This window comes from Puccinia triticina, chromosome 17A (genome assembly GCF_026914185.1).
Source record: "Puccinia triticina chromosome 17A, complete sequence".
NCBI lineage: Eukaryota > Fungi > Basidiomycota > Pucciniomycetes > Pucciniales > Pucciniaceae > Puccinia > Puccinia triticina.
Window position 1 is genome coordinate 1,813,244 of NC_070574.1, and position 27,634 is coordinate 1,840,877.

Consider the following 27,634-nt stretch of genomic DNA (forward strand, 5'->3'; position numbering starts at 1 on the left):
GTCTCAGTGGCTGACAACTATAACTGTGCTGATGTAAACACTGGTAATTTAAATTACCAAACTTGTTACGTGGCAAATATGGCCACTACAAGGGTTTTAACACTCTGTAACAGAGGAGGAATTAATGATGTAATTAATAATATGTAATTATTAATTACAGGGAATTAATTTAGCGTAAAAGTAGGTGGTAAGCGCTTAAACTGATTGGCTGCTTGACAGAGGCGGTGGTCTTACTGCAACTACTTATAAGGATAAAGCTTTAAATATACTAATAAGGGATTTTTGATGATTTAAAGGGTTTAATCCAGTGGATTTTACGTGCTGGGGAAGGTTTATAAGGAAAAGTGGCTACAAATGTAGCAGAGGAGAATATTCACGGCAAACTTACAGTTTATGGGCGTTGAATGGTCTGGGGGATCTTTTCCTGAGGGCCAAATAGGCCTCTATTTATAGAGGGGACTTCAGTGGGCGTAAACACTGAGTCCTTCTCTCCCTATGGGAGTATCCAGGGCTGTAGCCGTGAAAAGGGCTTGGCTGTGGGTATTTCAATTGTATTAAAATAGACTAATTTCCCTGACTCTGTCACATGACATGTTTATAACCAATTGTCATGTGAAATAGCTTCAGTAGAAGTCTACATAATACTTTCACGGGGTATTTTTACACGAGTAATATTACTCATTAGTGTACAACAGTTTATTTTTATGTACTTTAATTGTTTTACTAATTTTTTGTATGTAATACTATTTTTGGGCGCTTTCTGTGGCCAGTTCTTAATTATACAATTAGTACATGAAGGAATAGGAATAAGGGGGTACTTTAAGTGGGTGACCCCCCTTAATTTATGATGAGGAATCTGATTCTGCAATAATAATTTAATAATTATTATTATTTACTGAGTTATTGCAGTCTTTTGGATACTTGATGTATCTCTAAGGCTGACATTGTTCATGGATGAATGGTGAAGCTAGTTGACGGAAACAGAACCTAGGTATGGTGTTGCAAGTGCGTCTGGGCACTCACCAAAGTTTGGCCGAAAAAAGTCCAAGTGCGCGTGGCCAACCCTAAAGCCAGCTTGGCCGATCCCAAAGCGTGGGTGGCACACGTCCAACCCCCGCTTGGCACAGTCCAAAGTTGGGGTGGTTTGGAACAAAGCCCCGCTAGGCCGAGTTCAAGCGAGGGTGCCATGCACGCCAAACGCTGTGCCGGCCATCAAGGAGAGAAGTTTCCCTCCTCGATGGTCGGTCTACAAACTGGTCATCGAGAAGGGAAGACTCCCTTCCTGATGATCAATACAAGTATTGATCACCGCGAAGGGAGTCTTTCCTCCCCAATGACCAGCCTACAGACCAGCCATCAAGAAGGAAAAGCTCCCTTGTTGATGTCCGATGTGCGATGTCAAGAAGGGAGAACATTTCCCCTCCTCGAGGGCACATTGTTCTTGGCTTTCGAGGCAGAGACAAGGGCCAGCGTGTTGCATGCCAAGTCACAGATCCCATCAGCCCAGAGCTTGATCTCGGCCAAGCGGGACTTGGCTGTGTGCCAAGCTCTGCCCCCCGCGCAACCTGCCCAATCAAGCCCGCTGGGCACATACCCAACCCCCGGAGGCACTCGGCCAAGCGGGAGTTGGGTAAGTGCCCAGACGCGCTTGCAAAACCATATGAGTGTGACATCCAGGCATATGTATTTGCTTATGCTCACAAGTACCCGCTTGGGATACCCGGGTAGCTTGCCAAACTCTTCAAAAAATCCAATACCCGCACCCGTAAGTGAAACCGCTGGCAGGTACCGCCTGCAGGCCAGCGGGTACCTGCCAGCGGGTTCCAGGTACCTGCAACGGGTTTGCCGGGGCCATCTATAGGCAGTGGTTTCACCAATGCTATGGAAGCCTACATTTCCAAGCAGCGCAGTGGTTTCACCAATTCTATGGTAGCCTGTGTGAGACTGAGTCTCTATAGTGAAAGCAGGACACAAGGAAATGGTTGGGTACTATTTGGATTCCTTGGGATAAAGAAATTACAAATAGTAGAGAGAGAGAGAGAGAGAGAGAGAGAGAGAGAGAGAAAGAGAATAAGATCTGAGAGAGGATATTCTGAATTTCAATGATAATCTGGTGGGTACTAACTTCCACTGGCAATGCTACATCCTTAAGGGAGTGCTGCCAGGCTGTGCTAGAGAGTGCAAGAGCCTCCTCTCACCAAAGAAACGTGGAGGGCCTCTGAATTAGACAAGACTAATCAGCCACAATTTGACTTCTCTCTGGATAGTCAAGGTTCTTTAAAGGGAAACCTATGTGGTGTGTTTCTTACAAAAACCACAGAAAAAGAAGTATAAGAGTATGAAGATCCTTTGGTTATGAGGTCAAGATATATGCAGACCTGTGATCAAAGAAGAGCAAAAAGAAGCAGGGAGAGAGAGAAATCAAAGAGACACAGAGGTTTACCTCTGAGACAATCAAGGTTCAGTGAAAGAGTGATACTTACTGTCAATATCCTAGGCGCCTGTGACGGTAGGGGTACTGCAAGTGTGGTATCCCCTTTGGTGGTGATCCTGGGTTATCTGGGGGTGTGGTTCTGGTTGTCTGAAGTCTGTGTATCCTCCAGCTGCATGGGGGATCCTGACTTTGAAAATTTTCAAAGTTGGATGACATCATCACACATGTACATGTGGTTTGGAGCGCTCAGACGCAACCACACGGGCCGCTGCGCATGCGTGTCACAAACCACAAACTCTATGAAGGAGTAGAGATATTGGAACATGATCAGTTAAAACTAGGGTCAAAATTGCATGAGAAATCAGAATCTTAAGTAAAAACAACCTTAAGTATTAAGGTTAAAAAGATATAAACACATTTAGGTGTAAAATCTAAGTTTGTTAAAGACAGACAATCACGGAAACAAACTTCAAGGGTTTCCCCTACAATTTAATAAAAAAAAAAAGAAATAAAATCACACCCAACCCAAAGCCCAATCTCTACTAGAGAGATTGCAAGCATTGGGCAGATGACCCCCAGCGCGCCGCATTTAAGGCAATTGCAAAGGGGGGTCATCAAAAATTAACCCTCAAACTGTGCACGCGCAACAGCAGAGGGGGTTGAGTCGACTCTCTGGCTGGAATTGCAGCGCAGCGAGTCGACTGGCGCTTCGTACCTGCCAGAGGTACCCCTACTTATAGGCACATTGTCTGATGTTAATCTGAACACATCCCAACCGTTCCCACCACAACCACAACACATCCTGCCTCTCCACGCCTCACATCAATCTTGGTCAACACCATCGTAGGGCCCGCTACGCCCCTCACAACAATTGCCCAAGCTCACACATCACCATGCCGCGTATCCAAGGTCATGCTACAGCCCAACTCTTTCAATCAATCTATCCCCACGACCCAAAAATCGCGGCCGGGAACCCCGCTCCAAGCCCCTCCGACGACCCACGCTTGCCCCTCCACAGGTTCCGCCCCCATACACCACTGGCAAGCGTTGACGGCGATCGGCAGACGACAACCATCTCCGCCGTGCCTGTATTTTGAATCTGGGTACTTTATTCCTTTGCCTCCAACACCTCCACCGCTTCATTTTCATCAACTCCTCAGCCTTCCCCCCTCGCACCGGCCCCGTCATTGTCCACCCTGGCCTTGACCCCGACCTCTCCGTGCCGCCCCACAACCTCTCCGACCACATCCTGGGCCCCGCTCGTCGGCTGGATAGTCATGGCCCCACTCTCAAGCGCTTCCAGCCCGTATGGATCACCCAATCCCCGCTCAGCTGCCGGCTCTCGCCCAAAACCAAGGCGCTTATTTGGATGCGGTTCCTGGACGGAGCCGGCAGGACGAAAGGCGCGCTCAAGGTGATGATTGCGCTGAATCTGCATTCGTCGCAGCAGGTGCTGCCGGTGATCACCAATCCGATCCTGACCTCGCTGCGATACCTGGGGGCTGAGAACGTGTATGTGTTGGTGTGTACACCCCGGAAGGACTGGCCCATCTGGGCGCGGTGCTAAGCGGACTGGGCGTGCAACACCACATGCGGTGTGCCAAGGAGGAGACGATCTGGATGGGTGTGGACCGGATCAAGCTGCTCTCGGAGTACCGCAACCAGGCGCTGTTGGCCTTCGACAATGCTGACCGGGCCCTTGACGGGCTCTCCAACCTGGTCTTCATCGACGACGTCTTCCTCTGTGCCCAGGACATCCTTGAGCTGCTCTGGCAACGTCACTTCCAGGGGGCGGACTCGGCGTGCGGGACCGACTGGTGGGAGGCCAAGACGCTACGGGAACAGTACGGCTCGCAGACCCCTCGCCACCCGACGACGCCCGCTTGCATTCGGTGGTCTTCTACAACTCGTGGGTCACCCGCTCGTTGACAGGCAAGACGCTGCGCCCTTGGCTGCAGATCCTGACGGAGTACAAGGACGGCTACGCGGCAATCTGCGGGGCCAAGGAGTCGAAGGTCTTCCAGGCCCGCTTCCACAACGTACTCCCCGTGCCCGTGTATTTGTGCTGGAACGACATCGTCGCCCTGGCCCCAGCGCCCTTCCGGGGCCCAGAGGGACTCACCTTCCGCGCCGCCAACCGCCTCACTAACGAGTGTCCGTCCTCCGAGTGCCAGCTCTTTGCATAAGACTTCTCATTAGGCTTCAATAAATGCCTCCTCGTCCCTAATGTCGCCGTCACCTACACCCGCATCATCTACTATGCTGACGGCGTTGTCCGCGGCTCCAATTGCGACAACCGCCCCACGTCCCGTCAACCCTTCCATGGGGCCCCTGATAGCCAATTCTTGGTCGAGAAAATTGACTGGAGCAGCTACCCCAAGCCCGAAATTGTCGTTTGTTGGCCCGTCAGTCTCTCTCTCCTCTTCGCCACACCCTTTATTCCTTGCACTGGATTTGACTCTCTCTCTTGGTTCTTTGTTGTGGTAGGACCCAACCCCACCCACCCACCTCCCATGTGATGCAACCTCTTCCTCATCCCTCTCAGTAGAACTCGATAGACCCGACTGTGTTTGTCCCTCCTTCATTTTGTTTTTTGATCTTTTGCACGTACTCGCTGACTCTTCCCTTCGAAATACAGGTGCAATGGCCCTGGACTTATGTATAACCCTAATCCCCTTTCCTGATCCGCTCAACCCATTTACAGGAAATATTTGTGTTTCTTGCCATGAGCACCCCACTTGTCTGTTCAAAGATGTACATTTACCAACATTTTTCAGATTGAAAACAATAACTTGAAAGAAAGCTTATGGATTTGAAAAATAAAATTCTGTTGAACAGCCTGGGGACACCCTTTTTATTTCTTTCACTGCACACATCCTTCCACCAAGACCTATCAGCCCTGCAGCATAGTCAAATTAGTGGTATGTGGCTGAAATTTCTACCAAATCACATGCTGAATTGAGGAATTGGAGGGAGTGAAATGAAAGCCATCAATGCATCTCTGAGTAAATTGTACAGTTATTTCAAGCTAAACCTTGGAAGTACAGCGGCGAAGCCGCCTTGGCCTCTAGTGGAGATAAAAGGCAGTAATTTTAGGCTGACTGTGTTGACTCTAAGGCTGAAAGCCTACTTTTCCAAGTAGAGCTTGACCCATATTAAATCAAATTGAAATATATTTCCTCTTTCTCTTCCTCTCTACTGCTTGTATTTCTTTATCCCAAGAAATTCAATCAGTACCCACCCAAAACCTTGTGTCCTGTTGTCACTTCAGAGACACAGGCTCACAAGCAGGTATATGGCTGCTCTCTAGTGAGTTAAGATTGATATAAGAAAATAAAGAAATTGACAGTTTTCAATTTGGAGTGGTATTTGAACCCAAGATGGTCCTCAGTTTGCGTTGGTGATGTTGTCTACATTAGAGCACTGTTGCATCAGTCTTGGCATTTTATTTTAATCTTAGCTTTTTAACTTGAACCACTTACCAATATGTTCTCCTGCTCTTTGATTTGTATCAGTGTGGACAGTCTTATCCTCTTTGACATTTTGTCTAAGAGTCAAAAGGGATAGTGCATTAGCATCTATCTAATGAGGTCATCCTGAGAACTCAGCTGCTTACCTTTGGTGATAGCTGAAATTCTCTCAATGAGAGATTTCTGGCTGTGATTTTCCATGTGCCTAATCTTGCGGGTGTGACTCAACAAAGGGTAGTTACATTACGTTGCGTTATCTGCGCAATTTTGGTAACGTAACTATCCCCGTTATCCGGGGCCCCCCGTTACTTTACTAGTAACGGGGCCATTTTGGGCCCCGCGCGTAACATAACAGGCCTCATTTTTGAGGCCCGTTATCGCGTTATCCCCCGGATAATGCAATAACGGACCATTTAAGGCTTTTTAGCCGCATTTTTTGCCCGTTCTCAGGGGCTCCGCGCGCACGGATAACGCAACAAGCATTAAAAAAACCGGCTTAATGTGGTGCAATAACCTAATTGCACCGCCGTTACGCGTAACGCGTAGATAACGACAAAAATTCCGTTACATTGCCGTTATCTACGCGTTACGCGTAGCGTAACTACCCTTTGTTAGTTTGGATCTGCAACATAAAAAGATGATTTCAGTTTCACAACTCTGCTGCACTGATTTTGGACTGCAGAAATGGTTTGTGTTTGCTTACCAGATTCCACAGCTGAAACAGGTCCCAATTTCTTACTCAATTTATGAGTATGACACTGTTCACCCAACCTGGAATTCTCACAAAAGGTCTTAAAATTGACTCTAAAATTTGATTTTTATCCTATTGTGAACCCCCCTATTGCCCTTCTACCTGTGAAGTAGTAAACCTTTGGTTGCATTGTGCCAACCAGGTTCAAATTTTCTTTAACATCTTGTGGCTATCTCCCTGGAACTCTAGATTATCTTCAAGTTTACAATGTCACTTTCTTCCATAAACACCAATTTTTGCAAATTAAAATGTGATTTAATTTTCTCAAAAAGGGTGTACCAAGTGTTGCTCATTATGAAGATGATCACCACTGGTTTCATGAAGCAATGCTAGGGTTTAATGTGGGTTGGGTTGAACCAAGGGTACCCAGCCTGTGTTGGGTCTGGGGCCGGGTTTGGGTTGGCTTTTGTCTCAAAAACTGGTTTTTGACCCAACCCGCCACAGACCCGCTAGATCTTTGGGTCACGTTCAGGCAGCCTATTTTCTAATTGGGTTGGCCTGCAACCCAACTACAACGCCTCCAACAGTAAATTTGGGGGCTTTTGGCACCTAATGGGTTGGGTCAACCCAAGACCCGTTGGGTCATCCCATGACCCAAAACAGTAAGAGGTTGGGTTGGGTCTGGGCAGCATATTTTCAAATCTGACCCAACCCGCACTAAATTCCAAGTCAGGTTCGGGCACTGTTTTCCAACCCAAGCCAAACCAGGTTTCATCCCTAAGGAATACTGGGTGTGTGAATTTCATATTTTGAAGAAAGTGAAATTGAAATTAAAATTCAAAATGTTGCTATGGTACAGCCTGACAGGCCCTTAAATCTGAGAAACTGAGGCCAATTACAAGGCTGAATTTTGACAAGTTTTTGATGGAATCAAACATATTTTTCATTTGCTCTGTTTTAGTGAAAATGCAAAGGGAGTACGTGACGCAGGACATGCTAGCGCATGTTTTCACCACCCACTGTTGGGGGGTGCCAGTGGATAAGAATGGAAAGACAAAAAAATGACAAAAAAAAAATGCTGCCAGGAAAAGCTTGGACATAGGGCACAAGTCCATCCTTCGGAGGGCCCCTGCGGGACATTGTCCCCCCTCCAGCGACTTAGTTAAGTTGACTGTGGCGACACACGGTCCTACCTCTCAAGAGCGTATCAAATCCTGCGGAAAAAGAATTCATCCACACATGATTGGTCGGACTGCTTGTTTCATCGGTTATATTCTCACACCGCCCCCCATTTGAATTTAGTTTTCATAGTTGTTATCGCGATTCAGAGATACTAAGAGGGGAAATCCCTTTAGCCTTTCCCCGGCTTTCCCCGTCGCGGAATCACTCCGCACAAATTGTGGGTAATTAAGAGTTAGGCTTGGTGTTGATTTGATAGAACTATTTGGACAGGGGTACCTTGCGGTCTCAGTTTGATATCCAAGCCAGAATAGCGAATGTGAAGTTTAATCCCCCAAAGTCTCATTGAATATCACTTTTGAGTCCAACGGGAAGAGTGCGGTGAGATCCAATTTGGCTGAAGTACATATAGATCAGCACACTCTCCGCCCCGTATTCTGGATTTCATCATGTCATCTTATGTGATGATTTTTCTGACTCGCTCTGCTTGGAGCATAAAGGAGATCGTGGAGCATCTTAATACCGTTGGCCTTGTGCCGAACTTGAACGCCATCGGGGGATATCCGGCGCCAAGCCTCGGAGGCTCCTGCATCGATGCTTCTTCGGCAAGCAGTTGGGCAGTTGATTTGCAATTTTTTTTCCAAAATCGCAAAACAAATGCAACTTAAAGAGGATGGCTGGGATCCCAATGATCAAGTCACTGGTATTATGATTTGGTGCATAGAGCTGAAAAGTACTGGTATCTTCTTTCTGTGCTTGGACTGTCTTGCTGGTTGGTTTTTAAACTCCTGGATTGACTGGGTGTGTATGTATCGAAATGTACCTCACAGGCAGTGAACATGACTGTTTCTACTGGGATTCCGTGGTTTAGGTGCCGTTACCAGGGCAGCAGCTCAAGCATTATAGATTCCTATTACGTACGGAGTCCCACAAACCCAGTTCTGCTTCACAACAGTCTGTCTTCGCTTTTGGGATCGGCACGCATTTTGCTATGGGCGTGTTTGAACGTTCGGCCACCATCCCTAAAAACGTGCTGCCCCGCTTTATTGATTAGACTGTGCTAAGAGCGCGAAACTCACTGACCGTTATTTGAGCTGGAAAATCTCAAACAATTGCAATCAGTCATTCTGACATCCTCCGCTCGCTCTCTGCCTTGCGGCTCATTGCCAGATTGCGTCAGCTGACTATCACTCTTTTAAAACAAAGTAATAATGATGATGAATGATAGCCGCGATGTGCCGGCTCGGAAGTGCCGCAAGTACGTGACCAGCCGGACAATCAGTTGCAAGTCGGTGGGATCCTGCTCCTGCGAGTGCCAATTTCTATAAATGAAGCTTCCTTCCTCTCACCTTTCCATCGACCAGTCGTCTCTCTTATCCATATAACTGTACCAATAAATTTATATCTACACCAGCAAGCAACCTCCTCAGATAAGATATTTTTCTTCTAATCTACCGCAGAGACCAAACCACTTGTATTCATACCACGTCATGTCGGGTAACTATGGATTCAACCAATTTCCCCAGTACCCAGGAGATGCTCGTCGTACCTCTGGAAGTTCATCCGCGAACCCTTCTTCACTAAACAACTTGAGCGCCAACCAATCTTACGGGCAGTACCCTGGAGGGAATGTTAACTCTTATTCACAGTATAACCCATCAGGCGGCTACAGTCAAGGCTTGCCAACAGAGTATAACCCATCAGGCGGCTACAGTCAAGGCTTGCCAACGCAAAACGTGGGTGGCGGCTCCCTTGCCTCCAACACTCGTGATCAATACGGCCGACCACAATACGCTAGTGAACTGGCCCCGGGTGGTCTTTCGCAAAATGCTTCTGCCCAACCAAGTGGAATGTCTTTGGACACTTTATATAGTCCTATGGCATCGAGCAATACCATGTTGCAACAAAGTTTGGGAGACAATCCTAGCGTTGGTTTGCACCATGATAGCTATCTATCCAGTTCTCTTGGGATGAGCTGTCCAAACCCATCTCATAATTCTGACTCACGTGCAAGTCATGGGGTTGTACGAAACCATATGTAAGTCAAGTGAAATTTAACGCTTGGAAGTGGTTTTTTCTTTTTCTTTTTTGTTTATTTTGCTTTTTGATTCATTCATTCTCACTTACTTATGTTCCTGAAAAACTCTAATTGAAATAGATGCCCAACTTGCGGGAAGGGATTTGGAAGGTTAGTGATTTTCTTTTGATTCATACTATGCATCTACAGAAAACTGTCCTAGTTTATCCTTTCAGATTTCCATTCTTTACTGTTTCTTTTGAGTCAATGTCTTGTTTTCACCCGCATTTCCAAACAGGGCAATCACAAATACAAATCTGGACATTTTTGTAATGATCCATAGTATTATGTGCAGTAGATTGATTGCTATTCTCCTTCCATACACTTGATATTATGTACAGGCCCTCTTCGCTGGCTCAACATGAATTTATACATACTGGGGAAAGACCGTGAGTGCTACCTGATCTAGTTCAAGTGAAAGTAATGCTATACTTACTTTTCCTTTTGCTGAAATTGATGTTTGCCTGGGCTTTTTTCCTTTGTTCTGTTGGCATCAAATTGCAGATATGTTTGTCATGTCTGCAGAAGGTGAGACTGATTGTCCATTCATGGGCAGCTTGTAACAGCAATCTAATTCTGCTTTTTTTTGTTCAAATCTGTAATTATAACCCATTTGCAAATTTAGAGCTTTCAACACAACCAGTAATCTTAAGTGCCATCAAAGTCTGCATGAGACTGATCAATAAGGAAAATCAGCTTTCTTACATCCAAAGAAATAAAAATTAAGGAGACAAACAAGACTATCACTTGGGAATCTGCAAAAATTTCCACTGAGATTGGATTTCCAATCCTAAACTGTATTAAATCTCCAATATAGGCTATAAGTCCTGCAATGATCACAGGTGATGTTGTTGTTATTGTATACAAATAAATAAAAATCTACTATTTACAAAATTTGCAAGGAAATTGAATTACCTGGGTTCATGTTGCTATTCAAATGGCATACTTCTCAATTGTTATCTATTTCTTTTCCTTTTTGAAAACCTATTTTCTTATGGAGAATCTATATATCATGTGCATATCAACCAAATTAAGTGATTGCAGTTTTATCAGATTCACTTCTCCAATACATTTATTTAGGCATAATTCAGCACAGTGACATACCAACACATAATGCATATCCAAAAGTATTTATACACTCTATTTGGAATCTCCAAGCATAAATCAGGGGTTAGCCTTTACACATTACCCAAAAATACCATGTGCACTCCAAAAAAGGAGTGCATTTTCCTGCACTCCAGTTTTGAGCCTTTGATTGGCTGGGAAGAGAGTGCTCTACTGTGCACTCCAATTTATCCCATAGCCTGTACAGCTGGCCATCAAGGGAAGAAAGGTTTGAAGCCCAAACTCAATGCAGTTTTGAAAAACCAATCACCAAAGATTATATAAGCAACCACAACCAGATTACTTAGTATTGACCTCTCTTCCTCCTTCCTAGCTTGTTATATAAGAAAAGGAATCTTCTACTGAGCTAGGTACAGTGGCAGACATCATATTAGAGTAAAATATTAAACTGTGTCCAAAATTTTGGACTGGGAAAATTTTGTAAAAATCCCCTAAGGTTTGGTGGAAAAATTTGACCAGTGTGTGGTAACAACTTAGCAAACCCGCATAATAATGCAATGGCAAAAGTAAGACTTCAAGAGCCAAGCAGAAGTCTTCCCTCCACCATTAAAAGATGCTGAGTGGAGCTATGTACTGTCTCTGTTGTTTTCAACAGACATAATATTGTAAGATCAGGCAATCTTCACTGAGAAAATGGGGTTGGCACAAGGGGAGACAACAGTCTCTCAGAGATTCTGATGCCAAAACTGGGTCTTATATTTTACATTTTTTATCATTCTTGTTGCATGCCATACTGTGCTCTCTAATTTTCCCTCCTTGGTTTGGACAGTAATGAACATTCTGAGGAATTTCCAAGAAATTGGATAATTTTCACATTTTTAATTTTATAATTTTTACTTTTTTTATTTCATAATCATTTTTGGGAACTTCTTTTCCACCCCTGTAGCCAATCTCATGACTTGAAGTGTGTGACCTGAGCTTCTGAATTGAAATATGTGGTGCCAAAATCATGAGATAACCCACTGTCCCCTCCTTGGGGGAGCGTAGTAACCTCTGAATGAGGGAATTGCTTATAAAGTGGCATGTCTCACCCTACAAGATTGAGACAAATGACAGGGAGGATGCCACACTCCCCCATTTCCCCCAAAATCTCCCCCTATCTCTGGGAATTTCAACTTTTGTGCTCAAAAATGCCTGGAAGACCCCTTCAGGACCAGTACAGAGTAGGTGGATTGGGCTAGTAATTATGAGGGGCAGTAAGCTAAAAACACAAGGAATGAAAGCTGAGATAGCAGCTTACAAGTCTGTCTACTAATTTTTTTTCAAACCATAAATTACACTTTTCAAATCATTTCCAAAAAATATATACTGTTTTTGACAAGAGAAACTCAAGTCTGTAGGGCCAATGATGTGACATTGGAGAGGCTTTTTTTGTTTTTTTAAGTGCTATTGATTTGACATTCCACACTATCTATCTGCTTAGTGTTAAGTATATACAACTAATACTATATGGAAGACTATGAAAATAATGTTATGCAGATGGAAACAACGTTGCTGAGACGTGTAGTATCATGTGTAGAGAGGAAAGGTCTCAAGAGGGAATGTAGGTGCCAGGATCTTAAGAAGAAAGTAGAAGAAAAGAGGAAAAAGAGAAAACAGAGAAAACAGAGAAAATCTATGAAGGAAAAGAAAGAGGATGGAGGTGTAGTAGCTTTGGAGTTTGGAAACCACAGCCATTCCTCCCTTCCCACCATTACATAGATTGGAGAGGCTTAGTAAGCTTGAGGCCATACCCGCGGGAATCGGGGACGGATTGCGGGTATAGCCGCGCGCTGATATTCCCGAGGCTCATCACCCCCGCGGGTACCCTGTTCCTTCCGAGTCACGGGTAAGCCCCGGGGATGGGCACCCGGTGAACTCGGCTTCCGGGTAGCCCGCGGGGTCCAGCCCTAAACCTAATGGTGAGATAGGGCTAGGCAAGGGTCAGCCGGGCGGTTGTGGGTAACGGCAGATATCGAAACCTAACCAAACTCAACCAGGACGACACACCCCAGGACTACGATTCCCCTGAAGACCTCGATCGAACCGATTTTCCGCCCGTCAACATGCCTTCCGTCCGAGACATCGCCGCCGATGCTTTCATCCGCGAATATGCCGGCCACTTGAAACGATCAGGTGAGAACGGCTCCCTCCAATCTCCAAAACGGCAAAACCAACTTCTCCTGACTGGATGAGCCTTTAATTTCAATTATCATCTCAGGCAAGATCGAAGTGCCTACATGGGTGGATATTGTCAAGACCGGCCCCTGCAAGGAGCTTGCCCCATACGACCCTGACTGGTACTACGTCCGAGCTGGTGCGTCTAGTCTTTGAAGTCAACTCCGCGTCTTTGAAATCGATCTCGCACGACTACTCATCATCTATCTTTCGCACAGCTGGTGTCGCTCGTCACATTTATCTTCGAAAACACGTCGGAGTTGGCGCCCTTGCCAAACTTCACGGAACTGCCAAGAACCGAGGAAACCGACCCAGCCACCACGTGGACGCCTCCCGATCAATTGAAAGGAAGATTCTGCAAGGCCTTGAGAAAATCGGAGTGCTTGAGAAGGTAAGGACTTAGAACATCAAGCAGCACATAATATCCGATAGCATCTCATGTTTGCATTTTTTAATTCTCATCAGGACCCTAGAGGCGGTCGACGGGTATCGCAAGATGGGCAGCGAGACTTGGACCGTATTGCTAGCAACATTGCTGAACAACTCAGGTCCGGCGGAGATGAAGATGACGAAGAGTGAAATGTAATAATCATGTCCATCTCTTAGACCAAGTCCGTATCCGCGAGTTACACCCCCGGTACACTTGTGCGTCCCGGGGCGCCCTCGTCAATGCGTCCCCTGCATGCATCCCTACAACAAGCTCACCACAATCCCCTCGTTTCAGGGGCCGGGGGGGCGCGCCGAAGGCGTCTCGCGAAGCGAGCCCTGAAAGAGGGGCTGGTGAGTAAAGTCCCAGCTAGGGATGTTAATCGGGCTGGGCGGCCGATGGGCCGCCCGAACCCGGCCGGGCTCGGCCCGGCCTCGGGCTGGCATTTTGGGGATTTTTCCAAAGTTGGCCCGGCCCGACAGACCCGCGCCATTAGTCGGGCCGGGGCGGGTAGCCCACGGGGCGCCCATTGGCCCCCCCGTATTACCCGGTGGAACCCCCGAGCAGATATGTGATCAGCAGTCGGCGAGTTCCAAGGTGTTTGGCCTCGAACTTAACCCAAGTCCCTCGCTGCTGCGGGCGTCTGGTCTTGCGAAGCAAGCCTCCGATAGCCCTCGGCAGGAGGGACTTGCACCGTACCTCCCCATTCTGGCGCATGGAGAATGGGTTTTTCACCCCTCTTTTCACCTTTCCCCTTGTACCTCCCTGATTCCATAATAAGCTTTTGTTTTTTTTTTGCTACAGATCAGCTCAACATGCAAGTGCTGAGCCTTGTATTTTTTTTTCTCTATGTACTGATAGAGGTAAGTCTTGAAAAATTAAACAGACAAATAAACTTTAAGACTGTTAACAAGTCTATAACCCAGACTTGCAGAAATCGATCACAAAATGAGAGCACGGACTCTCTGATTAATACATAGCGTGTTTGACACGCAGCTAGCTTGAGGACCGTGCTCGCTAGTCCGGTATCTGCCGGTTATTGAGAGGACTCAACACTCTCAATGACCGTATGTGCCGGTCATCAAGAGGATAAAACCCTCTCGATGAACGGTACAGTACCGGTCATTGAGAGGGTTGAGTCCTCTCTCTCAATGACCGGTACATACCGGTCATTGGGAGTGTCAAGTCCCCTCAATGCCCGGTTGATCTTGGTCATCAAGAGTGTCGAGTCCCCTCGATGGCCGGTTTGTACTGGCCATTGAGAGTATCGAGTCTCCTCAATGACCGGTCTGTGCCGGTCATCGAGAGGGCTGTATCCCCTTGATGACCGGTTGATCCCGGCCACCAAGATTGTCGAGTCCCCTCAATGACCGGCACAGACCGGTCATCGAGAGGTTGTACACATCCCTTCAATGAACGGTCTATACCGGTCATCCAGGGCGTTGTACGTTGACTGTAAGTCAAAAAAAATGTGTATGTATCAAGTCATTGAGCACGGATCAGCACAGATCCCTTCTGTTACTCGGCTTCAGTAAGCTCCAAGATTCTATTTACTTTGATAATTTATTTAACCTTGAAGAGGTGATGTAACACAACTCAGATTGTGTGGGATGACACACAAGATGCAAGGCTTTGTGCCAAGCAAATTTTTAGGCTTTTAAGTTTTGAGGGCAAGAAACTGTGATGGTTTGGAGAAACTGCCCAGCCAAACTCAGAATCTTGGCACGCCAAAAAGGGGCAATAGCGCGCAAGTCCCTCCTGCCAAGGGCTATTGGAGGCTTGCTTTGCAAGACCAGACGCCCGCAGCAGCAAGGGACTTGGGTTAAGTTTGGTTTGGCCTGTTACTGTACAACCGCACCTTCTTGGCAGCCACCCGCTGGAGTCCGACGACATGACAGGGTCTACCGGCGAGGAAATCAACATACAGGTGACAGCCGGACCAAATTTGCAAGCCAACAAATCCAAAGATAATGATATCCCCCAAAGTCAGACTCTGGTACTGGCGGAAAGCCAAAGCGAATCACAAGACGGCCAATCAAAGAAGCAAAAACTCACCAGTGAGGTTTGGGAGCACTTCTCCAAGATTATAGGTAAGTTATTGTTAATTTTTTTGTGATTTCCTGAATCTCCCATCACTTCCATTCAACCTGAACTCACTCCCTCTTCTTTGCCATCTGAATTTTTAGATTCCAATGGCAAAGAAAATGCCAAGTACAACTACTGCGATTTGAAGCTCACAGGCGCCTCAACCGCTGGAACCAACCATCTCCATCGACACTTGAGGAAATGTATATCCGACAAAGGTGGTCTTGTTTGTTGGAACTCAACTTACCTGATGATCAAGGCATCCTTGCCCTGCAAGTTAGCCTTTGAGGAACTAGCCATTCTGGACAACAATTTTGAATACTGCCCTACCAAGCTTCAATGGGATGAGCTAGCTTCCATGGAAGGGTTCCTAGAACCATTTAACAAAGGTTTGTTATTTTCTTTTCTTTGCTTATTGGTTTTAGACTGACTTGGTTTCTTTTTTAGCCACTGTTTTTTTGAGTGGCACACAGTACCCAACCATAAATTATGCTTACCGGGCAATGACAGCGATCAAGAGGCAACTCAAGGAAATAGCGGCCAAACCGAGCAATCTAACAAACCTCAACGAAATGATCAATCCCATGAAGGCTAAGTTTGAAAAATACTGGGAGCCAGCAAAGGAACTCCTTGCAGTTGGACTCATCCTCAACCCCCGTTATAAGATGCAATATCTCCGGTTCAACCTTGAGCAACACGCAGCTGCAGATGAAGATGTCGGCGAATTTGTTGGAAAAGTAAAGTCGGCTGTCTTTGGACTTTGGAACCTGTAAGTTCCAGCGCCATCATCTGTCACGGGCCCGACCAACAGTGAAGTCCAACCTTCCTCAAAAATGAAGGCCATCAACAAGGATTTGAGTGCCTTCCATCAATATATGGCTGGCACCATCGACGCATCACCTAACGCACCGGCCGCCAAGTTGGATCTCTACCTCGAGGAACAGAACCTCATCATCTCCGACAATGATGATTTGGATTTTGATCTGCTTGGCTGGTGGAAATTGAATGCTGCTTGATTCCCATCACTCTTGAAGATTGCCAGGACAGTACTCATGATCCCAACAACATCAGTAGCATCCAAGTTGGCTTTCTCCACTGGTTGACGTGTTCTGGACGGCTATCGAATGCGCCTCAATGAAGAATCAGTTGAGGCATTGATATGCACTCAAGACTGGATCAAGGCGGCTAAGCGGGCGGCCATGTAGGTAAATTTGTTTTTTTGCCTCCTTTTTCATTATTTATGTATTATTGTATTGTTATTGCGTTTTCCTTCCCTTGTAATAAGGTAGGAACACATTTAAAACGTAGTAAAATGCAAAAAAAATGTTTGTCATAAAAAAAAATGGACTACTTTTTTTTTGGCTGGGGCCCGCCGGCGGCCCATGGGCCGCCTGTGGGCGGCCCGAGTCATAAACGGGTTTGGGTTGGGTTGGCATTTGGAAGGAACTGGCCTGGCCCAACCCGTCCACTAACTTCCTGGGCTTAGCCGGCGGCCCGAGCCCGCCCAATTATCATCCCTAGTCCCAGCTGTGGACTGAGAGCTTGGGCATTTTATGGCTCTTTTGGCCCTCTGAGGCTATTGCACTCATAGCTCCCAAACCATCCGGCGAACCAACATGTTGTAAACTTCGCAAGCATATATTTTTCTCACAAACTTCCAAGAATGGGTATCCCTTCTCTCAGGTGTTGATGAGTCTCGCTTGGAGCTTGGATTTTGCAGGTGTCCCATAATCAGTGGTTTCTCTTACACTATGGGTTGTACAGATTGAGCATTTGGTGCCTTGTTCAATTTTCACAGTTCATCTCTGTTCATAGGACCCCGGAAAGCCCCAGCCAAGCCGCCTCATGTAAATTCCGCTCATTCCGGGTTTTGGATATGTGGGGAAATCAGGTTTTTCCCAATTGGACCCGGTTTAGTACATGAGGAGGATTTTTTGGGAGAAAGCCCCAGCGGGGCAAAATTGGACAAACAAGTGCCTTTTATGGTTGGGAATTGAACCCAAGACCTAAATATCAGGGCTTTATTTCAAGGCAAGCCCCAGTAAATACCAATTACATTAGGACCATCTTGGACAAATAAGTCAATTTGGATATGTATTTTATGATTTACATGAGGAGCATTTTGCAAAAAAATGCCCCCCGGATACGTGCTACATGATGTGGCTTTTTAGGGGCTCTCCGGGGTCCTGATCATCTATGAAACAAGTAGTAACAGGCAGTATGGTTATATCTTTACGGACTTACTTCGCGCACTGCGAAAAGCTCTTCGCGCACTGTGCAGTGCGCAAAGTTTGCAAACACTTCGCGCACTGCGCGTGAAGGGCGCAACTTTTTCAAATTATTTTTTGACCAATCAATAGACAAGCTTATTGTTGTCCTCTGTGAATTTATTTGGAGTTTTTTGAAGCTTCCTTGTATGCTTAAAAATCCCACCAATGGAAAAAACAAGTACAGCCATTTGGGGACCTGGAATTCATATTCCCACAGGCCAAAAAATACAAATAATTTAGTGAATCATATTAAATATGTATTTAAAAGTTTTAGAGCTTTTTGGCCACTTTGTACAAGGACAAGGCTTTCAAAAACCAGTAACTTTTTCTCAAGATATGCCAAAATGCGCCAGTAAGTGGTGAACTTTCTAATTTTTGAAAGCCTTATTCTTGCACAAAGTGGCCAAAAAATTCTAAAAAGTTTGAATTCATATGTATCATGATTCACTAAATTATTTGGATTTTCTTGCTTGTGGGAATATGGATTCCAGGTCCCCAAGTGACTGTACTTGTTCATTTTATTGGTGGAATTTTTAAGCATACAGAGAAGCTTCAAAAAACTCCAAATAAATTCACAGAGGAAAATGATAAGCTTTTCTATTGATTGGTCAAAAAATAATTTGAAAAAGTTGCGCCCTTCACGCGCAGTGCGCGAAGAGCTTTTCGCAGTGCGCGAAGTAAGTCCGTGTCTTTATCTATGTGTTTGATACTGTTTAAATATAGGATCTATATTTGCATATGGCATAGAGAGGAAAGATTGTGGAGCAAATTTCAATAAATTATTGAGGGAAAAGTAAACCACGGACGCAATATTAAGGTTTCACTTTGAAAGTACTTCTAGAGGGCATTGCTCAATAGTTTTAAACAAGCATTCAAATAATATTCAAACTTTATTTGGGACATGTTCAAAAAATATGTGAAATTTCAGGTGGACCAAGGTCAGCGACGTCCCTACTAAATTGATTTTCATTCAATTATCATTCAAAGGAACTTTGAAGCCACTTTGTTGTTTTGCATCCGTGGTGTAAACATGTGAGCCTGAGTCTCTATAGTGACAAAGACACAAGAAAATGGGGGGCAATATTTGGATTTCTTTGGATAAAGAAAATAAAAATATAAGAGAGAGAGAGAAAGAGAGAGAAACTGAGCAGATTCAAGATAAGCAGATATTCAAGGTTATTCTGGTGGGAATGCACATCCACTGGCAATGCTACCTCTTCAGAAGATTGCTGCCAAGCTGTGCTAGAGAGTGCTACAGCCTCCTCTCACCAAAGAAACGTGGAGGGATTCTGGATTAGACAAGTTTAATCCAGCCACAATTTTTTAGCTTCCTTCTGGATAGTCAAGGTTCTTTAAAGGGAAACCTATGTGGTTTGTTTCTTGTAAAAACCACAGAAAAAGAATGAAGTTAAGCAGGGGCAGCCCTGTGATCAAAGAATAAGGCAAAGGCCAGCAAAGAAGAGCAGATCAAGCAGACACAGAGTTTTACCTCTGAGATAAACAAGGTTCAGTGAAAGAGGTTACTTACGGTCAATATCCTAGGCGCCTGTGACGGTAGGTATACTGGGAGCATGGTAATCTCTTTGGTGGTGATCCTGGGGTTATCTGGGGTGTGGTTCTGGTGTGCTGAAGTCTGTAGATCCGCCTCAGGCAAGGGGGATCCTGAATACAAAACTTTTCGCAGTTTGCTTATGTAATTTACATATGTACATGTGGTTTGGCGCGCCTGGTAGCGCTGACACATCACAACTGCGCATGCGCGCTACAACTCAAGAACTCAGGGAAGGAGTAGAGTTACAAAGAATTGGTAAGTTTTAACTAGGGTTAAAATTGCATGAGGAAACAGAATATGAAGTCAAAAAAAAGATATCTCTTAATATGAAAAAGATATGAAGTAATTCATATGTAAAAAGTAGAAAAAGGCAGACTTTAGGTCAGTTGAGTTGAATCTAAGGCTGACAAAACAGCCCCTGGTTCTAGCCCAGAAAGATGAAGAAAAACCAGGCCTTTTGTTCAGTCAATTTGGCCAAAAAGATTTTCTCAAGGAATTTGGGGCAATTTTGTGAACAGGCTATTCCCAATAGGGATGAAAGTGGGTTGGGTCAACCCGGCGGGTACCTGGCCCGTGTTGGGTCTGGGGCCGGGTTTGGGTCATCTTTTGTCTCAAAAACTGGGTTTTGACCCAACTCGCCACAGACCCGCTAGATTTTCAGGTCAGGTTTGGGCAGCCTATTTTCTAATTGGGTTGGCCTGCGACCCAACTACAATGCCTCCAACAGTAAATTTGGGGATTTTTGGCGCCTAATAGGTTGGGTCAACCCAAGACCCGTTGGGTCAGAAACCAACCCAACCCAAAACAGTAAGACATTGGGTTGGGTTTGGGCAGCCTATTTTCTAATTGGGTTGGCCTGCAACCCAACTACAACGCCTCCAACAGTAAATTTGGGGGTTTTTGGCGCCTAATAGGTTGGGTCAACCCAAGACCTGTTGGTTCAGAAACCAACCCAACCCAAAACAGTAAGACATTGGGTTGGGTTTGGGCAGCATATTTTCAAATCTGACCTGACCCAACCCAGCCCACACTAAATTCCGGGTTGGGTTTGGGCACTGTGTTCCAACCCAAACCCACCCGGTTTCATCCCTAATTCCCCAACTTAGCTAAGTCCCTCAATCGGAGTCGCAGGAGCGCTTTTGCAAAGCAACCCTCCAAAGGAGGAACTTAGGCCCTACCTTGCAAAACAGTAGCAAGGGTGAAAGCTCTGCGCTGCAAAAAGCGCAGCGCAGCGCGATTTGGGTGCGCTGCACTGCACTAATTTATAGCGCTATTCCCGCTGCACTTCAGCTAACTGGCTTGGCACAATTCTTTTTTACAATTATAGCGCAATATTTTAGCGCCAAAGTAGCACTGAATTGCTACTTTATAGTGGTAGCGCAGCGCGCATGTGCTACATTAGCGGCTAAATAGCGTGAAACTTGCGCTACATATATTACTTGGTCCGCTTTATAGCGGGTTTTATAGTGGGTCTGGGGCGGAGGTGGAGGCCAGCCAAAGAATCCAGCAAAGAAACTACTTGGTCCGCTCTATAGCGGGTTTCATGACGGGTCTGGGTTGGGTGGAGGGGGGGACCAGCCAAACAAAAAAACAGAATAAAACTACTTCATACAACGTTTGGGGTTGTTCTCCGCTGCGCCAATAATCACCTGGAAGTCTTGAAATCCCCCCCCATCTTAACACTATTCCTGAGCCACATATGGCTGCTAATAGACCGTTTGATTGTTTGGATTGCAAGCCCCGATTGCCCTGACCTGCATATATCGGCTGCAGCTGAGAAAGTCCGTTCGACTGTCGCCGAGCTCGCTGCACAGGCCAGGTAATCCCTAGCCAACAATCCTAGGATGGGGAAGTCCTTGCAGTGTAACTATTCAAGAGAGTCACAATACTTGTTAGGCAACAAATATCAAGAATTTTTATATAAAATGAGACTTACCTTCCACCAATCCAGCACTTTTCCTTTCCTATCCATAGGAAAGTCGCCCTTGTTGTAACGTTCCAATTCGGTGTTCACCTCGGGAGCTTCGGAGTTGGCCGGGTAGAAGTCAAACTCTTTGCCATTGGAATCGGCATCTGAATCTGATGTTAAAGGAGCTCCTTGCGTTTGAGATTCCTTTGGGGTGCTTGTTGGAGGTTGGGACGCTTTCAGTTTGGTATTGCAAGCATGAAAGGTATCCTCAATGAGGTTGTTGATTTGATACAAGTGGCTTTCAAAGCGCTTAGTAAATAGCATCAGTTGCCAGGCCGGGTGAAGGGATGTTGCAATGACAACAGTATCACAATTCATTGCAATCAGGTGTGTGGTCCATGTGGGCAAAGGCAACCCTTCTTTTATCTGACAGATGATTTGGAGGTGTTGTTGCTGCAAAAGAAATCCTGGTCTGGGTATAATGTTTGTTGAGACAAACTGGAGGTCAGGCAAAAATAAGATCAGTGATTTTAAAACTCCACTGAAACAATTGGACAACAATCAAATGGATGCATTTTTCCTCACCCCAGTATGCCTTTGCATTGCAATTTCCCTTGATAACTTGTGAGTCCAACTGTTGTGAACCATATCCAATTCAACAATCACTGTTTTTAACTGGAAATTATCTTGGTCCACAGACTAGTATACATCCCACTAGACAATGCAGACCCAGGTGCCTTTGTACTTTGTGCAGGACAAGATTGTAGAGGAATGGCATATCCTCTGTGACCAGTTTTTCCGCACGAGTGGCCTTTGATTTGTCCAAGAGAAATTCCGCTGTTATTTTTCTAGCATTAAAGTAATTCCCTTGTCCGCGTGCTCCACCTTCGGCGTCAAGGATTGCTTGCGCCTGCTTAACCAAAAAAAAATGTGTCAGAACCTTGTCATCCAAAGAGAACCCATCCAAGACAGAATGATGAGAGAGACCCACCTTGGATAGAATGTACTGATTCCAACAAGATGTTCCTTCAGAAGTGAACCAAACAAGATCCTTGATTGCATTCAAAATGGCCATTGTTGTTGGCCATCCAATTGGTGCTCCCCACAACCGACAATTTGACTTTATTTTTGGATCTTCATGTGTAAGATAAGACTGCAAAAACCTCTTTGGGTAAAGCCAATAAGTGTGCAATACCTTGTCAAAAAACTTCAGTTTATCCTCCAAGTGCAGAAGACGGGGTAGGTTCTCCAGACACATTTTTGCGCGGCAAGGCAATTGGATTTGATGTATGCGTTGGAATGAAACCAGGATTCTGACCGGTGGAGGAGGTGGATTATCAGCACTAAGTAATCTATGATTGGGGCCAAGGAGCAAGGATTGGTGGAAAAAAGAGACGCACCTGCTTTTTTAACGTTGTATCAGTGAATGGACCTTGAGATGATGGCGCACGGGCAATTATTATCTGATCTGGTGGAAATTGCAAGAATTTCAAGGAAATGGATGTTTAAGAAAAATAATATAAGGATGAAGATGCAGGTGAGGGGGTCTGAGATTGTATCAGAAGGAGGGGCAGATGCAGGTGTACCATCCACCAAAAACTTAGAAGGTTGAGGATGGTCAGGGTTGATATTTGGTGGTTCAATTGAAAACACCACCAAATGAAACCATTGAGGCCAAAAAAGCCCATTCATACCATTTTTGTGCCTACCATTTTGGGTTCTTGCCAAAAAATTCATACATCTTTGTTACGGTCATTTACAGGGGGTTTCCTGGGTCCTGTCCAAGGCTGTCAGAGGTTATGTGTTTAGGTGCCTATATGTTGTGTGTTTGGCACCTAAACACATAAAGTTCATGCTAACAAGCATGATGCATATTCATTTTGGGATTAGTCCCAGGATTAGTGGGGTCTACACCCGGGGAGTACCTCCACGCGGGACTGACTCGGAAATGATGAGGAATCCACGGCTGACCCTTGCGGGGGGCGGACCAGCGGCTGTCAGTCCACACACCCACGTGCTCACCACCAAGAATCGTGAGGGTGGCCTCGCCGGGATCATCTCGTGGATCCCACACAAGCCACGGGAATTCCGTGGAGGCGGCGAGCTTCCCTCGTCTTACAAACAACATTATGGGGGCCATGGATGCCCCGTCTTCTGACAGGAGCATTGTGTCACTCCCCAACAATCTTGGGTCAGCTGGCACTATGTAGCTGAAATGAAAGCTGCCACCCACAGGGTAGCAGATGCTGCATTATCATGGATAAAAAAAAACAAATGAGAATAGCAAAAAACACAATTTTACAACAGGAAAAAAAGAGAAAAAAAAATGAGGAGAGGGGAGGGGGGATGAGATGAAGGATTGTAATGTGAGACGGATATAGATGTGATCAAGGGAAGCTCTGGATGGGTGCCACTGCCAGGGGACAAATACAAGGGAAAGGATGGCGAGTAGATAGAGGAGTCTCCCCATCCGCCGCATCCTTTGCCCGACCATTCATCTGCTGCTGCTCCTTCTTGCATGGCTGGTTATCTTGAGAGAGGGCAGTCTGACAATGCTGCCGAGGGTCTTGGGAGTCAAGCTGCTTGAAAGGATGCCCAGGAGATGCTCCTCAATATCTTGTTGGGCGACGAACTGGTTGAGGATCAACTGGTCATCAACATACACACACTTCCTTGGGTTTGTAAGCTCGGATAATGTGTCCAAAGAGAGATATGTACCTTGTTTTGTTGAGACTGTTGGAGAGTAAAGCATGCACATGATCAATTGCTGCCTGGTTTTTCTCAAGCTCTATGGAGAGAGCTGGGGCTCGGAGCGCAACTTACCGGGTCCGTAGTCAGGAGGTGGTTGAGAAAGGTCAACAAGGGCTCACCGCGGGTTGAGAGGAGCGTGTTGGTATTGGGATGCGGGCTCGGCGGGGGGTTTTTTTTTTCTGATCAGGCATGGAGTCGAGCAGAGACTGGACAGGAGGAGTTTGGAGGAGTTTGGAGGAGGGGAGGGCAGGCTTTGAGGAGCTTGCATTATGATGACGGGAGGCAAATCGAGGACCTTGGCCTTTTGGATGGATATGAAGTCAAAGAAAACCTAACTGGGCGGGGCATGATGAGACCAGCAATCAACAGTCATGACCACATACAAGCATGTTTAAAAGCATGATCCTGCCCAATCAGAGCAGCCGTGGAAAGCACCAAACTTAGCTAAGTCCCTCAATCGGAGGCGCGGGAGCGCTGTCACAAAGCGAACCTCCGAAGGAGGGACTTACACCCTACATACCTCGCAAAAGAGTAGGCAGCAGAAATCCCATTTGGCTGGGGAAAACTTTCAAAATTATCAACTCTTTATATCTTGACTCAGCTAAAGACTATCGAAATTCTGAGTAGACAGTTTTTGTGTTGATATACGAATCACTCTTTGTTTAGAATCTTGTGTTTATATTCAGCCAGTAGTAGTAGATAAATGGATGAGTAAAGATGCTATCTATGCTGAAAACTGAACAACGCAACGACACTTGAGATAAGAACAAGACTAGAAAAAGAACACACTAAAGAGAAAACAAGTTTTAGTAATTACTCTAATCAAACACACTAAGATAATCCACAAACACAATGTGACCCTAGAGTATATTGCTGAGTAGCTCCTCCTGAACAAGTTGACCTTCTGGTGACTTGACTAGATGAGTTAATATCGATGATAAGTGTAAGTTGATATTCACGTTTTAATTTATCGATAGTTGATCTTTTTACCTCGTGATATTCTTCTGATGTTGTTTGACTCGCCTCCTTGAAGTATTGATTGTTCTCGATCCCAACGACTTGAGAGCGGTACCGAACAGAGTGAAGAAAAATTTTTCAGAGATGAAACTTAGAACCACCAGTACGTTCCGCGCGAGTACCATAATGCATATTCAACATGTACTAGTCCTGAATTACACTCAACACTCCTCCTTAATTCGATGAGACTAGTTGTAGTTGCTTTATTGCCAAAGACACCTTGATGAAACCTAGCAATTTAGTCAAAATGTCGGCAATCATGTCATTCGTTGAGATATCTTCAATGATCAACTGATTCTTAGCAACCACATCTCTCAAATACTGATAACAAATTTCAATGTGCTTTGAGTTGTCAGATAATCTAAGTTCCTTGCTAATGATAACAGCCCCAGAGTTGTTGTTCTTGATGACCGGAACTCCAACCGGAACCTTCATATTGACAAGCAAGTTCTTCATCCATCGGATTTGTTTAGCACATACATTGATCGCAATGAATTCGGCTTCAGTCGTTGATTGCGCCACAATTGTTTGCTTCTTCGATTTCCAGCAAATTAAATTTCCTTGAAACATCACCACAAAACCCGTAGTCGATTTTTTATCCGCTGTAGACATTGCAAAATCCGCATCCGCATATCCAATCAATTCACGAGGTGCTCCGCCAGCTTTTATTTCGATACCGAGATTCTTCGTGCCCTTGATGTACCAAAGAAGGTGTTTTGCCAAAGACCAATGATGCTGAGTAGGTTTCGACGAATAGCGCGACAGGAGATTAGTAGCAAACGCAATATCTGGACGAGTATGCATCGCCAGATAGTTTATGTACCCCATTGCCTTCTGCATCACAGCAGCGTCAAACGGCGTGGATTCAAGTTCAACTTGATGAAGCGCGTTAGTCGGCAAAGGAGTCTTCACCGCATTTGCACCTTCCATATTGAACGCCTTCAGGATCTTCTCAGCGTACGCCTGATGATGCAAAATAACTGAGTTAGCCTTCCACTCGAGAGTATACCCAAGATGCTGACTTGGCTTTTCTTTTACTTTGATTTTATAAGCCTTCGACAGTTCAGAAAGAAACGAAGTTATTAGGGATGTGCTTTGACCTACAATCAGGCCATCATCCACATATATATGCAAAAACAGAGTACGTTCGGCATTGTAGAACAGAGCGTCATCCATAATCGACGGCGTGAGACCCAAGGACTTCAAAGTGTTGGTAAGGTGATTTTTCCACATACGCGGAGCTTGCTTCATACCATATAGCGATTTATTCAGCTTCCACACCCAATTTTCTTTGCCTTTGACCTCAAACCCCGAAACCTGACGAACATACACGTCGGCATCCATTTCACCGTGCAAAAAGGCTGTTTCCACATCAAATTGATACACTTTCCATTTAAATGTGACCGCAATCGAAAGTAGAATCTTGAACGTTTCAACTCAACCGACTGAAGCATACGTGAGAAAATAGTGTTTATTTGGTTCTTGATGATTTCCGAACCCAACCCAACGAGCCTTGTAGCGAATAACTTCATTAGCCTCGTTAAGTTTTCAACACAACACCCACATTCCCCCAATAATCTTTTCATTTTCCGGAGGCGGGACCAAATCACCAGTAATATGAGCTAGTTGTGACGCGTGCTCATTCGTCATGGCTTCGATCCACAGCGGTTTTTCCTTTGGACTGCTCAAAGCTTCAGCCATTGTAACTTCCTGGACTAGGTTCACAACTTCAGGTTGTTCATCAATGTTCACCGAGTTCGCCGCAATACCCCGTCGCCTTTTCGTCGACAAAATGTTAGACGAATCGATATCCCCACGAATTTCATTCGACGGCTTGAGATTCAAACTCCATTCCCAGCTTGGCCTCAGACGACCCAACACGTTTTCGGACAAGGTAAAATGTCGTCCTTGGTTTGGGCGAGATTCAGACGATTCACCAATACAGTTTGGGCGAACAGTTTCACCGGTTTGGATTTCCTGTCTTGCCTTTTCATCACGAATTTGCTGACGTCGTTGTAACCACGCTGTTTTTGTGTTCACCGAGACATCAGAATCTTCATCACTATCCACCGAGCGATCCAAATTGCGTTCACTGTTGGAGTTTCTGCGATCGACCTCCTCATGGCTAGATCTAGATTCATTTGACGACTCGGAGGATTCTGATGAACTCAAAGATTTGTATTTACCTGGAAGACGTGCTAGACGAGGCAACTTGCTTTCAAACTCGGTGACTACACGAGGTAAAGACTTCAAATCCTTTGTAATTGAGATTTCACCAGATTTCACCTTAAACGCCGGTACAGTATAATCACGACTTATGACCACTCGATGAACCAAAGAATCGTAAAACCTTGAAGCGTCCAAAAATGGTTCAAAACCCAAGAACTGTAACTCAATACCTCGCGGTTGTAATTTGAGTGAGTCCGGACAATGAACAACGACTTTTGCCCCAAATGGAATAAGCGGCATGTTTGTTCTATTGGGTTCGAT

General features: G+C 45.4%; 3 protein-coding genes across 3 annotated transcripts; all 3 read left to right on the top strand.

Moving 5' to 3' along the window:
* Positions 1-954: 954 nt before the first annotated feature.
* Positions 955-5,099, top strand: PtA15_17A141 (uncharacterized protein; the record flags this gene model as incomplete). The annotated part of the gene is made up of 7 exons (XM_053164226.1): positions 955-961; positions 3,595-3,956; positions 4,040-4,343; positions 4,367-4,588; positions 4,634-4,839; positions 4,922-5,002; positions 5,073-5,099. 7 exons carry the CDS (start codon positions 955-957, stop codon positions 5,097-5,099), a joined length of 1,209 nt encoding a protein of 402 aa, XP_053028214.1.
* Positions 5,100-9,264: 4,165 nt separating this feature from the next.
* PtA15_17A142 (uncharacterized protein) lies at positions 9,265-10,537 on the top strand (the record flags this gene model as incomplete). Its single annotated transcript, XM_053164227.1, has 5 exons — positions 9,265-9,812; positions 9,933-9,962; positions 10,193-10,240; positions 10,356-10,379; positions 10,477-10,537. 5 exons carry the CDS (start codon positions 9,265-9,267, stop codon positions 10,535-10,537), a joined length of 711 nt encoding a protein of 236 aa, XP_053028215.1.
* Positions 10,538-12,874: 2,337 nt separating this feature from the next.
* PtA15_17A143 (uncharacterized protein) lies at positions 12,875-13,712 on the top strand (the record flags this gene model as incomplete). Its single annotated transcript, XM_053164228.1, has 5 exons — positions 12,875-12,877; positions 12,971-13,091; positions 13,177-13,272; positions 13,352-13,524; positions 13,599-13,712. 5 exons carry the CDS (start codon positions 12,875-12,877, stop codon positions 13,710-13,712), a joined length of 507 nt encoding a protein of 168 aa, XP_053028216.1.
* Positions 13,713-27,634: the final 13,922 nt, after the last annotated feature.